The sequence below is a fragment of the Natator depressus genome, chromosome 2 (assembly GCF_965152275.1).
Source record: "Natator depressus isolate rNatDep1 chromosome 2, rNatDep2.hap1, whole genome shotgun sequence".
Lineage (NCBI taxonomy): Eukaryota > Metazoa > Chordata > Testudines > Cheloniidae > Natator > Natator depressus.
Window position 1 is genome coordinate 208,285,184 of NC_134235.1, and position 16,205 is coordinate 208,301,388.

The 16,205-nt window shown below is 37.7% G+C and overlaps 1 protein-coding gene across 2 annotated transcripts in view; it reads right to left on the reverse strand.

The window, feature by feature from the left end:
- AHR (aryl hydrocarbon receptor) overlaps positions 1–16,205 on the reverse strand; it is a 91,003-nt gene that overhangs the window by 17,126 nt on the left and 57,672 nt on the right. For both annotated transcript variants that reach the window (XM_074945818.1, XM_074945819.1), the window contains exons 3-5: positions 16,048–16,163; positions 7,735–7,824; positions 4,542–4,665 (exon numbers count right to left, since the gene is read on the reverse strand). In XM_074945818.1, coding sequence (XP_074801919.1) covers positions 4,542–4,665; positions 7,735–7,824; positions 16,048–16,163 — 330 coding nt within the window. The remainder of the gene's footprint in view (positions 1–4,541; positions 4,666–7,734; positions 7,825–16,047; positions 16,164–16,205) is intronic.

Below are 16,205 nucleotides of genomic sequence, written 5' to 3' on the forward strand. Positions count from 1 at the left end.
ACAGGAAAAGATTATTTATAAGGGTTATTTTTAGAGAAACACCTAGTCAAGGCTATCTAAAACAAATGATCTTCCGCCCCATAAACAAAATCGCAGGTCATGACCTGAACATGAACAATGTAAACTGGAAACATCCTCAAGACCTACATTGACTGTACCACTAGAAATGGTTTAAATATCAGTCCTCCTGATAGGATCGTGTTTAACTGTTTATCATACTGTAGAATTGTGTCTAACACACCTCCTAGTTGTTGTTTACTAGTCCTTTTTTTTTAGTTTATGATTCAGATTTTGAAGCAGTCTTGGAAAATTAGATTTCTCCATGGGGAGTGTCCACACTGCCTTACAGGTGGGATTTTCAACAGGGAGTTTGGCAGTCAACTCCCATTTAATTTCCTTGGGAATTAGGCACCTAACTCCACTGAGTCCTTTTGAAAATCCTACAGCATTTCCTGTTGACGCCTAGTATTGCGTTAAGAAATCACAGCTCTCTACGCATCTAACAAAATCCAACAGGAAAAGTGCCACAGATCAGCTGCTCTGTTCAGTTGTGCATACTGCCACTTGTTAAATGTTTATTTTTTATAGATTTCAGAGTAACAGCTGTGTTAGTCTGTATTCGCAAAAAGAAAAGGAGTACTTGTGGCACCTTAGAGACTAACCAATTTATTTGAGCATGAGCTTTCGTGAGCTACAGCTCACTTCATCGGATGCATCCGATGAAGTGAGCTGTAGCTCACGAAAGCTCATGCTCAAATAAATTGGTTAGTCTCTAAGGTGCCACAAGTACTCCTTTTCTTTTTATAGAAACATTCTCATATTCATATATTGTGATGTCTCAATAGAATGTGCAGAACAGAAACAACAAAAGCAGCAAGATTTGTTATGTACAGTGCTGATCATGAAATCAGTGTGTCGTTTTACCCATCAGAAGCATGTGCAACTTTAGGATGTGTAACTGAGGTGGTAAAACGATACTGTGTTAGCAATTTAGGATAACTATTTTCTGTTGAAGTGACATTCAGGCATTAATTTATATTTCAACCGTTAAGGTCCAAGAAACATAATGCAAAAAACACTGCATCAGTAACCTGCAAACTGATCATATGATCTGCATGATGTTACATATTACAATTACTGTACTACGTCTGTTCAACGTTAGTTAATGAAGTACTCTCTGCAGGCAATACACCCCCTCCCCCCCAAATTCATATGCACGTACAGGTGAAATTGAGAAAACTGCCACAGTAAGAACTACAAGATCTCTTACGCAGTATATACGCCGTAGCTTTGGAGTTGTGCAAACAGCTTGATTAAAATAAACTAATCAGGTGCGTAAAACCTACACAAAATTTGCTCTGGCATTTACTCTAATAGAAATTCAAGAACTAACAGTATCAATGAAAAACTACACAAAGTCAATTGAAGGAACTGATTTTGATGGTATGAAAAAAAAGCCAAACATTAAATTTCAGATCTCAAGCAAGATCTAATTTGTTGTTTCTCATATATCAAACACAATAAAGTAAATGAGTTGCACATTAGCTACAGTACCATTCTCTCTCACACTATTTTGGGAGTAATTTTAGACAGTCCTGAAACACTGTTCAGCAATCCACCTTTAACTATCCATGGTACAGCTGCACTCAAGAATGTCTAAACATTTCTTCTAACTACCTTAGAAATAGAAAAGACCCAAACGTACACATTGGCACTTCTTTTTTGGATCCAGAGATCTAAAAGGTCATGAAATCTGGACTCTAATTTCAAGGTGTTAAAAAAAACATCTTACAATTAACTATGAATGCCAAAAATGGCAATATGAACATTAACACTAACAACTCAGGTAATTCATCGAAACATTGTGTAACAGAAATCGACATAGCGTAACCTGAATAGTATGGTCTGGGGTAGTCAATTGCTGTCCTGTTATTTCTTAGACTTAATCTTACTCTTAATACTAACACAGCAGGCTCCCTCCACAGCAGAACTACATCTGAAATTTTGAACATATTTCATTATGGAAAACTCAATTTTATACTGTCTTCCTTACTGTCATACCTACTATTTCCCTCTATGAATACAAAACAAAAAGGGAAAGTAAAAACAGCTAAATGGCATACATGGAATGCTTTCAGTGTTTCCATATAAGAAGAAAATGTTATAAACCATGAAAACGTGTTAATAATCCAGATTACCACACTTACACACAATTTACAATTTAAACGTGAAATGTTTGTACTACACTGAAAACTAATGGTTTCTAACAAACTAAATTTTCTGATTTACAGGTCCAGTAAATCGATGGCTAGTTGAATGAACTCTTCCTTTCCATTCTGCCCTTAATTCCAGCCATGCCTCACAATGGGTAAAATGTTTGTTCAGTGTCCATAGCAGTTTTATCCTGTTGGTCACTAAAAGTACAAATCAAGACAAATATATGTATACGAGATGACGGAATTAAAATGCTTTCACTAACATTTCGGGGTCCTCGTGATCATAAAAGTGACATCTGTTTTGTATCTGAATTAAATAATAATAAAAAAGACCAAAGAGCTGAAAGTTGTATTTTCCCAATTTACAAGTAATCTGGCATGAAAACCATTAAAATTTAAAGTAAACGAGAAAGTACTGCATAGCACTAATATTCCTGCTCTGTTCTTGCATTACTTCCATCATTCAAATGAAAACTGATGCTGAGTTAAGCTATTGTCTTACCTAGTCACACATTATTTTCACACATTATTTATAAATTGCTCTGCGCTGTTAAAAGGCATTTTTAATCTTGGAATGCTTTTTCACTCTAAAGTAAACCACTCTATACAAATATGTCTTCTGACAACAGCTGTTTGCTAAATTAAGTCCCAACACTAAATCAAAAGACATGTTCACTGTAGTATGTTTTCAGCTAGATGTGTAAATTGATCCAGATCTGGTATAAACACTATAAAAACCTAGTTGAGTCACAAACACAAACTAACTGTTTTGTACTAGGCACAAGAACAACTGTGAGGCACACTGAGCTTTAAATGAGCCAAGACCATAGGTCAAGGATATTTGGTCTTCTCCTACCTAGCTTAGTGGACATTTATCTTATTAAATATTGAAATATGCCATCTGTCTGCAATTGAAGAAGGTTAAAGGGAAATTGGAAAATTTTAAATCAAATTTCCTTATGTAGGTAGATTGACCACAATATGGGTTATTCCTTGTTTGCTGGATTCAAAGTAGAAATAATCCAATAATAAATAGGAAGAGGGGACCTGGCCCACACATTTATAAAACTACAATGCCAAAATACACTTCTCCAAAATGTTTTCAACCTAATAATGGTCTTTGCCCTCTTTGTCATGCAGTTTCAATGGTGAAGGCCCAAATACCATTTTCATTGCTATAAGAAGAGCAGTACGAAAGCCTTATTAAAGCTCAATCTAAGAGTATCACTGAAGCTAGTATATATGATAATTCAAATACAACTTTTGGATGGTATTCCAGATAATACAAACTGTAAAAATGTTAGCACCAAAGAAAGTATCTCCAAACATGATTCATTTGTGGGTGGTTGTGCTTTGAGCAGGGGGTTGGACTAGATGACCTCCTGAAGTCTCTTCCAACCCTAATCGTCTGTGATTCCATGAAACCACATGGTTACCTGGATACTGACTAGTTTGGTGGCTTTACTAGGAAGGATTCAGTTCCTTTGTTATTATAGGAAGCCAGCCATAAAGGCAGCTCTCCCAGTCCCTATAGGTAGGAGATATATTACTCACTAATTGCTTCTCAATCCAACAGATCAAATTGGCACCTACCCCATGAGGCCAGTTAGGATAGTCTCTGGTCTTAAGGGCCATCCCTCTTGTGTATTCAGCTACCTTTTGTTCTTTTGCCCGCTCCCACCCAGGAGGGGGTGCACATGGGAGAAACTTCATATATGAATGGGGAATAAAAAGCCACTCTTCCACAGCCACCAATGTACTTTTCCAGTGCTAAAATGTGACAAATGCACTGATTCAGCCATCACAGAAGATAGGCCAAAAGTGCTAAAAAGGGATGTCACACAATTTCAATGACGTCCTGATTGAGCTAACAAATTTGATGTCAAGCTCAGTATCAGGAGAGGATGTGTAATAAATGCATAATTTCATGGAAGGGACACCACTTCATTCAAAGAGAGATGATTAAGACCTTTACTCCCTCCTGACAGAGATCTTTAGATAAATTGATTGGTTGATATGTGTGTTTGTATCTTCAGTTTATGAAATAAAATCACATTTGGGCACTTTTGGATACATAGTATCCATCCTAGGCATCACATTATTTCACCCCAATATGAAATTAATGAGTAGTGATGTGATGCACACGGCTTGGGATCTGCACTTCAAAACAATATTTTCCACCTGTAATTTTCACTTAAAGTGAAACTAAAATCTTGTTTATGCAAGAGTCGTGTTAAATGCTATAAATGGTTATCAGAAATAAGAATTTATTATTCAGAATACAAATACATGAAAGGCAACTAAGCTAGCTGATTGCATTCTCACCTTGTATTCTCTCTGCAGAATCCGAAGGTTGTGCAGGGTTTAACGCCCAATGAAGCTGATGCTGAAACTCAGGTCTGTCTTCTGTATGAATCAATTCAAATACACTCTGGTGTATAATATCAGACTATACACAAAGAAAAAAGTTGAGAGAATAAGACATCTCTGATGACAGTACCAAAGTCATCTTATTGACTTCAATGACATGACTGGTTGCTGAACTGGGTATTACAATCCATCTCACTAGAGGTACAATAATATCAATTTGTATTTAAGAAGAAAAAGTTTCATTAAATCATTTATAAATGCTCATAAAAGAATCCAGTCTTGCCCATTAGAATTGAATTCCTTCTTGTTATATTTTGGTTTTCTTCTGACAAAAGCTCAGCATATCTTAATTTATCAAGGTTTTACTTTTCACTCTTCATTGTCCATGACAGCCTAACAGAAATGTAAAAAGAAGAAAAAACAACAGCTTTGCCATATTCAGAAATGACAATGGTAAATACGTCTCTCTCTTTTTTAAAATAGGAGATAAAGAAGTTTAGACTTGAAATTAGACAAACGTTTCTAACCATCAGAGGAGTCAAGTTGTGGAATAGCCTTCCAATGGAAGCAGTAGGGGCAAAAGACCTAAGATTATGGAGGAGATGGTATGATGGGATAACATGATTTTGGCAATTAATTGATCTTTAACTATTCACAGTAAATAGGCCTAATGGCCTGTGATGGGATGTTAGATGGGGTGGGATCTGAGTTAGTACAGAGAATTCTTTCCTGGGTATCTGGCTGGTCAATCTTGCCCACATGCTCAGGGTTTCAGCTGATCGCCATATTTGGGGTAGGGAAAGAACTTTCCTCCAGGGCAGATTGGAAGAGGCCCTGGGGGTTCTTCGCCTTCCTCCGTAGCATGGGGCACAGGTCACTTGCTGGAGGATTCTCTGCACCTTGAAGTCTTTAAACCATGATTTGAGGACTTCAATAGCTCAGACATAGGTGAGAAGTTTATTGCAGGAGTGGGTGGGTGAGATTCTGTGGCCTGCATTGTGCAGGTGGTCAGACTAGATGATCATAATGGTCCCTTCTGACCTTAATATCTATGAGTCTAAGATGAAATGGATTTTTTTTAAAGCACACTCCAGTTTATATAGGAGCAAAATAAGCACAGCGCCAGTCAGGACTTGAGCACAGTTGTGCTAGGAGTCAAGGTCCCGAAGAAACTTACAAATATAAGACAACTATAAACTATGAACGTTGGTTTTGTTTGCCTGAAATCTTTCCCTGTCTAAGGTCCATTTTTATCTTTAATTATTAAACTGCCTTATCTGCAGTAATGGTGCTTAAGAATGGGAAGTGAGCCAAAAATTAAGAACTTCCTGCATCAGGGGGTGAGAAAGAATTGAAGGAAAACTTTAAAGCTAAGAAAATAATTTCAAAAGCAGAATCAGTAAATTAAGATAAATTTCTGTGCCGTACGTTCTCTTAGAAAAATGTTTGTTTTCTGTGGTACCAACCATTATATCAACTCACAGTATCTAACAAGAACATAAGGGATATAAGATGGTTTTGGCAGAAGCAACAGTTTAGCTCAAACTAATTAGTTCTTTGATTTATGCATGTTTTATTAAAAAAGTATATATACACATACACAGAGTATAAGTTTTAAACAAACAATTTAATACTGGTACACAGTGATGATGATTGCAAAGCTTGGTTGAGGTGGAGGAGTCAGAGGGTAGGATATTTCCCAGGGAATGCCTTACCGCTAAATGATGAACTAGCAATTGGCTGAGCCCTCATGGGTTAACTTTCACACTCTACAGGGCAGGAGGAAAGGAGGGAGGGTAGACAGAGCCAGAGACACACACCCTGTGTGCGTTTGAGAGACAGAGATGCGCTTTTCCCCTTTAAGTATGAAGAGTGGGGTCAGAAGTACACTCTTTGTTAACTAGCTCAACAAGCTGAGACCTGACTGCAGCTGCTGCCTAAGACAGCAGCTCCCTCTGTCCATGTGTCCCCCCTGCTCTATGGAAGATGGGGTAAGCGGGGTGCAGGAGCAGGGGGGGGAAGGACATCCTGACATTAGCCCCCCTCTTCTTCCCCTCCCCCCCACACAGCAAACAGGAGTCTCAGTCTCCGGGAGAAGCTCCAAGGCAGAGGGCAGGAGCAGCACATGGCAGCGGGGGGAGGGACAGCTGAACTGCCCGCAATTGATAGCCTGCTGAGCAGCTGCTACATAGGGAACTTAGGGGAGCAGGGAGCTGATAGGGGGGCTGCCAGTTCACCCTGGTTCCAACCACCCACCAGGTAGCTCCAACGGGCTGCTCTTCCTGCAAGCAGTGGACAAAGCAGGCGGCTGCCAAACAACTTAGAAGGGAGCATTCCACAACTTTAAACGAGCATGTTCCCTAATTGATCAGCAACCTAACAACGAAACAACGTTAACCTGGACGACTTTAACTGAGGAGTTCCTGTATATCCAGCACCTGGCAAGAGTGAGACCTGTATTAATCCCAGGTGGTGAAGAGATTAAGTACAACTGTACCTTCCAGATATCAGTACGATCATTTTCCACGAAACAGGATTTTTTTTTATTCTGCAGCACAACATAATTTGTTTGGCTTATATATTAAGTGATATTATCATTAAACAAAAACTCAGTTCCTTCACTTACACAGTGAATTGTTTACAAAAAAGGTACTATACTTAAGAAAAAGAAAAACAAAAACTCAAAGGAACTAAAAAAAAATCAGTAAGCTAACCCAATACATAATTAAACTAACCTTAAAGCATATGTAGTTTATTTTATAACAAAAGTTTCTATTGAAATTACCTTTCTAGTGAATTACATACCATTCAGCTCCGTAAATTGTGCAGCATTTGATATGACTTCAAACATTTATTCCAGTATAGACAATTTAACTGTGAAAGTTCCCTGACTTGCTTAACATGTTGGAAAAATATTCCTATTTTGCTTGGTGCAAGATCCCTTCTCTACTATATCAGCTAATACTAAAGTAGTATAGTACCAAAGTAATCCAACTCAAAATATTTAACTTAGATTTTCCATGTAAATTATCAAAGACTAAATATGAGCACTGAAGCTTTAGGAAATTAAAATCTTCTAGAAATGAATAAAAACTTGTCGGGGTTGGGGAAGGGCGTAGTGAGAGAAAAAAGAAAAAAAAAGACATACTTGCTGGAACCCCAGATAGTCCTGGATGGTTGAAGAGACATAAAAGACTAGCGCATCTGCTGTAACAACCAGCACAAAGCCATTTAATGCCTGGAAAGAAAAAACACCAAATCGGTTAGCTCGAAAGACAGAATTCCAGATTAAGTAGTGTTTCCATAAATTCCAGTATTCCTATAAACCTACTGGCTGCTTTTTCATCTCCAGCTTTAGTTTGAACTGCAATGTACATCCGATGAAGTGAGCTGTAGCTCACGAAAGCTTATGCTCAAATAAATTGGTTAGTCTCTAAGATGCCACAAGTACTCCTTTTCTTAAAACAAAGTATCACTTTAAAAGAAATAAAAAATTTCCCTACTTACACTGTTAGACAATTAAGTCCTGATTTTACCAGTACCTTACAAAACTATGCAATTCTGTATAATTCTGAATCTGAAAGAAAAGAGTTCATATAAAAAATCTTAAGTACACATTTCTGCATATTGACTTTTTATGCAATAGCTTTAGAGCCATCCTCCTCCAAGCACATAACACCACCACCTAGTTCCTATCTAGCACTTTTTATTATTGCGCAAAATAATAATGTAGAGATGTGTTTTTATAAACTGAGAGGACTTGGTGCTATAGTAATGAACTGTAGTTAAGGATGCAAATATTTATCAAATAACTTCAGAGTGGAAAACTAATAGGCCACTCTAATTTCAAAAGAAAATAAATGCCTGAAAGCCAGGAAATTAACTTAAGTTACATCTTAAAACCTCAGATATTCAAAAGTCCATAAATGCAGGATTACGATAATCAGGTCACCTCTGTCCACAGATCCCTCTTACCCTACAGCACCAATCACAAGACAGTCATACCTCTTCAAATCATGTACTGATGATGAGTCATGCACACCAAATAGGTATATGGTAAGTGTAAATTAATTTCTAAAAGGTTAGTTGAAATACTATACTTATATATTCTACATATTTGAGTTTAATTAATTCCTGATGAAACACCACTGAGGGAAAACACTAAAGTAAGTCCTCTGAAGTTATTTACACCAAGGATGAATTTTGTTCTTGATGTGTTTTTTTTTAAATAAAGTCCCAATAATAGAAGAAATAAGGCAATAATGCAGGGTTAGCTCAGAATGCATAACAAATTCTCAATTTTAAGTGCATAACAGATAAACAATTTAAAAATTACCTTTTACTTATTTATAGGCTTGTCCACACCACACTACAAGTACCACAATGAGTGAGGAATTAAAAATAAAGACAAATACATAAAGACAAAACAAAAAAACACATTATCTCAGAGTTTTAACCCAAAAGGGATAAGCACAAAGCGACTCCATGAAGTTCACTAGTAACTTCTCTAATGCTACCGATTTTTTGTTGAAGATGTTGAGTTACTATGGTAATGGGCAGCACTATAAAACCAATATAGATCTAGTTACAACACAATTCTCCCAACCAACGGGTGGTGCAGATGAAACTTTAGTAAGGCTTAGATAGCCCAAACCTTTTACACAATTAACAGATAAAATCCCATATGCAGTACAAAATGGAACCAAATCTATTTTACTTATAGTGCATAGAGGCCTCACATGGAGAAGCAAGTAAATCAAAAAGCTCTATATGATTAAAAAAGCATTTTGCAGATCATTTAAAATATGCAGCTGAAAACCTCTGTACTAGCAGACGCTGCAAGCAAACAATGTTTTTAAAGAGAGTTTCCCCTTTATGAAGAAGTAGACAAAGTGGCTCCTTATTTAAAGTCATGCAAAGGGTAATTTATCTGAGCTCACAATCAATATGGTTCACAGCAATTGTTGTGATAGCAAACAGAACATTTGTGACTTGGCAGCTCATCTAAAAGGTGCTGATTTACTTCCATGGATTCCAGTCAAGATTTTAACAAAAGGCTGGCTCAAGGGACTGAATTAAGTATGTTTTGCCATTTAATTACCATAGTTGCATTTAGAGTTAGACTTTGTCAATGTGTTCAAATAAGCATATTTCAAAACTTTGTTTAGTGTGAAAAATTATTATTTACAACTTCTGGATCACAAAGTAAATGAAAGATAAAATACTGTCATGTTTACAAACTAAAGTAAGACAACGAATCTCACTACAAAGAATTATCCACCACCCCTACCCATTTGTGGTCCTCGGCACAACTGTTATTTCATGAATTCACCCTCCTAGGGTGCATTTACTACTTCAATTTGATCTTCCCATTACCAGGGTTTAATAAGGTTAGGTTAAATAGTCCATTAAATTACCTTTTCGAAGACTCTCTGAACACCTTACATTTAAAAAAAAAAATTAAAAAAAATTCAGAAATGTCACGTTTAAAAACTTTTCAAAAATGAAGTGCCCTCCACCTATAAACAGGATATTGCAGTTCTAATCCTGGAAGAATAAGTGACAGTATGAGTTCGAAAGAATCCAGAGTTAAATTAATAGTATAGCCAATCCAAGAGGTCTTCAGATCTCCCATAGCTGTCACTTAGTCAGCTATGAGATATATGTAAAGTGCCTGGTTTTGTTAAAAGATAATATAAATTAAAAGGGAATACAGTGCAAAAATGTCATGGCCTTTGTTTGGGTGCTCTTTTGATTTGATTTATACAGTACGAATACACCTAAAATTAAAAAATGCTGTAAACTGTACAGTGATTAAATTCTGGCCCAGCAGCTAAAATTAGTAATTTTAGTAAAATTAGTAATTCTGGCCCAGCAGCCAAAAGGTAATTCTGGATGAAAAGGTACAGAAGTCAAAGTAAGATTCTTTGCTCACTGTAATATGAAGAGGTCATCTCTCCAGTCTGGAGCAACATATTTTATAGTAAAAAGAAAAGGAGTACTTGTGGCACCTTAGGGACTAAAAAATGTATTTGATCCTAAGCTTTTGTGAGCTACAGCTCATACTCCTTTTCTTTTTGCGGATACAGACTAACACGGCTGCTACTCTGAAACCTGTCATATTTTATAGTGGTTCTGATGCTTAGTTCAGAGAAAAATGGCTGTTCATGCCAAAAATGGGTTATGTTAGATAAGCAGCAACTTCAGTTTCTATAAAATACAAAATAAGTCACTTTCCCAAAGCTTTTATTAGAAAAATAATACTTAATATTCTGTAAACATACAGGTGCCCTACATAAATTTGAACTCTTCTATTTCTTGTTTGGTTACAACAGTTTTATCAGGTAATTTATCTGTTTTTAAAAACTGGATAAAATAAAACGAAATTTCACTTTAAACCTAACAACTGGATGTCTCTAGTATAAATAAGTCCTTTATGTATGGGTGTGTTTTGCTCCATTTAAAAGGTAAACTGGTGGCCTTAATACTTCCACATTTGTTCACTATATCTGCTTAGAGTTAAAACAATAATATACTGAAGTACCTTCAATTTTGATTAGCTTTTCTAGTCATTGAGGACATTACTTTTCATCAATATTAATTTATAGTCATTGTTTAAGGATTCTTTCTTTCCCTTTCATGTTTTTTTAGGGATTGTTTTCAAGACGACAATATCTAAGACAGTATAGACAGAAACAGCTGTAAAGAAAGGGAAAATGTTGCGGGTCATCTTTCTTGATGTTCCTATTGAAAAAGTTGGTGAAGAGGAAACGCCAATTTTTTTAAAAAAAGACTCCGGAGGCAATCCTTTCAACTTCTGTACCAGGCAAATTGGTTGAAACTACAGCAAAGAACAGAATTATCGGAAACAAAGATTAACACGGTATGCTGGCAGAAGAGCCAACATGGCTTTTTTAAAGGGAAATCATGCCTCACCAATCTATTAAAATTCTTTGAGTGTCAACAAACATGTAAACAAGGGTGATCAGTGGACACAGTGTACTCGGACTATCAGAAAGCCATTGTCAAGGTCCCTCACCAAAGGCTCTTTAAAAAGTAGGCAGTCATGGATTAAGATGGAAGGTCTTCTCATGAATCAGTAACTAGTTAAAAGATAAGCAACAACGGGTACGAATAAATGATCAGTTTTCCACAATGGAGAGAGGTACAAAGGGATCCCAGAAAACGGGGTGACTAGGCCAAAAAATGGCAGATGAAATGTAATGGTGATAAGTGCAAAGTAATGCACATTAGAAAATATAGCTCCAATTATACATACAAAATGATGGGGTCTAAATTAGCTGTTACTATTCAAGAAAGATCTTGGAGTAATTTTGCATAGTTCTTGGAAAAATCTGCTCAATGTGCAGCAGCAGCAGACCAAAAAAAATAAAAAACAAAAAAAATCTAACAGTATGTTGGGAATCATTAGGAAAATTATATAAAGTCACTATATAAATCCATGGTGTGCCCACATCTTGAATAGTGCATACAGTTTTGTTCACTCAGTCTCAAAAAAGATACATTAGAATTGGAAAAGGTACAGAAAAGGGCAACAAAAATGATTAGCAGTACAGAACAGCTTCCATATGAAGATAGATTAAAAATACTGACCAGCTTAGAAAAGACACAAATAAGGATGGATATATATATATGTCTACAAAATGATGAATGGTGTGAAGAAAGTGAGTAAGGAAGTACTCTTTACCCCTTAACATAATCACTCAATAAAATTAATTGGTGACAGGTTTAAAACAAATATAAGGAAGTACTTCTTCAAACAATGCACAGTCAGCCGGTGGAACTCCCTGCCAGTGTATGTTGTGAAGGCCAAAGTATGGGTTCAAAAAATAGACAAATTCATGGAGATTGAAGGGTCATTGATGGCTATAAGCCAAGAAGGTCAGGGACACAATCCCATGCTGTGTGTCCCTAAACCTTTGACTGCCAGAAGCTGGGACTGGATGATCAGGGATGAATCAATAGATAATTGCCCTGTCTGGTTCATTCTCGCTGATGCACCCTGCATTGGCCACTGCTGGAAGACAGAATACTGGGCTATATGGACCAAGGGTCTGACCCAGTATGGACATCTTATGTTCTTATAAATATCAAAATTCAAAGTAGTACATAAAAAACCCAGTCTCGTTCACAACACTTCCCCCTGTCTCCCTCCCCCTGATACTAAAAGTGAATCACAAATTTTAGGTTTTACAATGTGAGCTGAACTTGTATTGCCAAATTTAGGCTTTTTCAAACCACCAGAGAAGACAGGATCTTTCACTCTATACCACCACCTATAAACATTTAAGTCACATGAAGTACTGCCTAGAGCAGCTCAGCAGATGGTATATTTCATTACACAACTCGAGAGTGTAAGTTTTAGACAGCTAAGTCCAAGATCACAAATTGTTATAGGTTTTAACCAATACTTTGAACTACACCTGGAACCACATAGGAAGTCAGGACTGGGTCCAGAAGACTGGTGCTCTGTGGTAACAGGCTGAACCAAATGAGACAAGATGTTGCTTTTTATGCTAACAAGCTTTTCAGTCATTGAAAGAGTACGACCAAGTGACATGTATCACCAGAGCCGGATTGATACTTTGTGGTCCCCACACCGTCCCTGGTGGCTGGGCAACTGTGGGGCCCCAGCTCCAAGCTCCCTCCGTCTGCAAGGGCACCCCTGCCAATCAGTGGCAGAGGGAGCTGTGGGGTACCCCCACCGTCCACAGCAGCTCAGAGCTCCTAAATGCTGCGGGGGTACTACTTGTAACTTTTAGGCGCCCCGCCCCCCCACCGCCTAGTGTCCCCTGCACACCCCCTACTGCCCAATACCCCAACACACATAGACCTCCCCCACCCTACACTCTCCAGAGCCCCCTCCACAAATCCACTCTCCCATGCCCTGCCCCACGGCCGCACTCACCCGTTCTGCTGGGAAGTGTCTGTGTCCACCGGGCTGAGTGAGGAGTGCTCCAGCAGGGCTGTGTGGAGCTGTCTCCCTCTTAGCTGGCCCTGCCCCGACGGGACCCGGGAGCAACAAAAATTTGAATTTTTAGGCACCCCCTCGGCAGGCCTACAGTTCCTAATGGGAAATCGGCCCTGTGTATCGCAGTAATTTGGCTTTGAAGATGCACCCATGGATCATCTACATCAGACAAACAATCCAAGCCCCACAGCCAAATATATATGGATAAAAATTGTTCTACACTGTATAGTTAAAAAAAGCAAAACACTGTTCCTAGACTCTTTGAATATAGTTGTTGTTCCAAAACTGATGAAATTGTAGCGCTAAAAGTTTCATATGTATCTCCAAAGAAAGACATTCTCGCAGCCCTTTCCCCATTGCTTCTAGTATTAATCCAGTTGTTCAAAGAATTTGGGAAGAAGCCCCAGGGAAACAGACAGTTCTTTCTGTAAGAACTATGTTTGATCTTTTGGGTTTTTTTTACCAGAGAATTGTAGCAGTTCTTTTTCTAACCTTTAGTAAGCACTATTCTCTTTAATTGTTTTGCATTCCCTTCAAGAAATAATTTTGCATTTCTGTTTAACAAAAGAAAATGCTTTTTCTGGTCAGATCTGTTCTTTATACAGCTATGCTGCTTTCTGTTTGTAGTCCCATAATCTTCTATATATAAGGACGTTTGTCCCATTATTTTACTGGGAACAGACATTGTCATTTACCAGTTTCATGATGGCTTCTTCTGCAATCCTCTGGTAACATCAGTCGTGAATTTTCAGTAAGTGTCAATGGTTCACAACTTTTGTTATCTAATTCCGTAATACCCAATTTTGTGTGTCATATGGGCCTGCTGATTTCTATATTAGTAAAAAACTTGGAAAACTAATACTTCCCAACTGGCCAATTTCTGCCTTTAGAATTAAACAAGGAAAGATTTTGCATTACAGCATCTGTAATGTATTTGTCCCTTCCCCTCATTTCTTATGTTTGTTCCTTACTTTCTCACTCACATTTTTAGTCTGGGAACAAGTTCCCCTTGCACTGGAACTGAGAAGAGAGCTGAAGGCTGTCTTCTGAGGGCTACTTTGCAAATTGTGGTGTAGGGGGGGATTCTGCAAGTGGGACTTCAACTTTGTGGAGTCTGCTGGGGGTGGGGGAGGTGGAGCCAGAGCCACAATGCATAATGTTGCATAGATCCTGGGCAGCACAGCTGCCCATAGACAGCCAGGGACAGACTACCATAGTTTAGACAAACCCACCAGGGTAATAAGTTACACAGGCAGTCACTTCAGCCCCTAGATCAGCCCAGAATTTGGGAGGTTGCTTTTAGCTGTCAGCTGAAGCCTGAGCTCTGGGACCCCATGAGCCTGCGTTAGCTGATCCGGGCCAACCAGCGGTGTTTTATTGCACTGCTGACATCCCCACAGAAGCACAGCATGGAATCTCACCCACAGCATCTTTTCTGGATTCTCCATTAACTCTTTTTTGCTTTTAGAACTTAGTCTCATTCCAGTCCTATGATTATTCCCTATGTGTGCCACTTAAAGGTACAATTAAAGCCCTGCTTTATATTGTATTCAATAACTAGCAATGGTATCTTATGCTATTATTCACATATTCTCCACCATGCATCTTTAAATAGGTCCACATCAGCCTCCTTGATCAGTTAGAACTATTTTTTTCTTTTGTTTTTAACACTGACCAGTTTAGCTTTATTAGTTACCCAACAAAAATCTGAGCAGAGTTTTGGATCAGTGTGGTATTCTGTGGTTTTGAATACCTTAAGAGTTGATATCGAAAATTTCCATTCTTGAGTTTCTGCAGTCCAGATGGTTTTTAATAGACACCTACTGTATTTTCTCCCTGTTCATTCTATTATAAGCCAAGTAATCTAGCAACAATTGAATTTACAATAGAAATACAAATCAAAACTAATTACAACGGCACTTAGAACACTATAGTTGTTCATAAAACATGGCATGCAAAATAGTTTGAACCCAAAATAAATTCAAACATCTTGAGTATGAAGGTATCAAAAATATAAAAAGTGTTCTACACTGTGCTTTTAAAAAAGTAATGAAATGTTTAAATAAATTCTCAAGTTAACAGCCTCCAAGCTGGGTTACAGATGGCTAGCATTTTAACCTTCCGTCAATACAAGGCATGGTTTTGTGTATTTGTTGGGCTTTTTCTTATTTTAAATAATCTGTTAGAGATTAAGGGGTAAGAAAGAACTGGAAGACTATTGGCTGACAGTAGGAAAATAGCCATTGCTATGCTGGATCAGACTAGTGGTTCATCCAGTCCAGTAGCCTGTCTCTTAAATTAGCTAGTACCAGATAACTCAGAGGAAGGTTCAAGAAATCCCATAATGACAATTACATAGTAATTTGACTATAAGAAGTTTCGTCCTAAACCCCATCAGTTAACTGCTGGCTTATTAAACGTAACAAAAGGCCTTTCTTCAGCAATTATTATATCCACTGTAAAACTTACCTGTAATAAAAGTTCTCCTTCTAGTAGATGTATGCCTTCTCCAGGCTTAGTTGTTCTGCAGCTGTCCTGAATGCCATTTATCTCAGGTCTGGTACAGTTGGAAGATTTTAATGCAACTATGGAAACAAAACAAAAAATAAAAATAAGTTTTTCTTTGA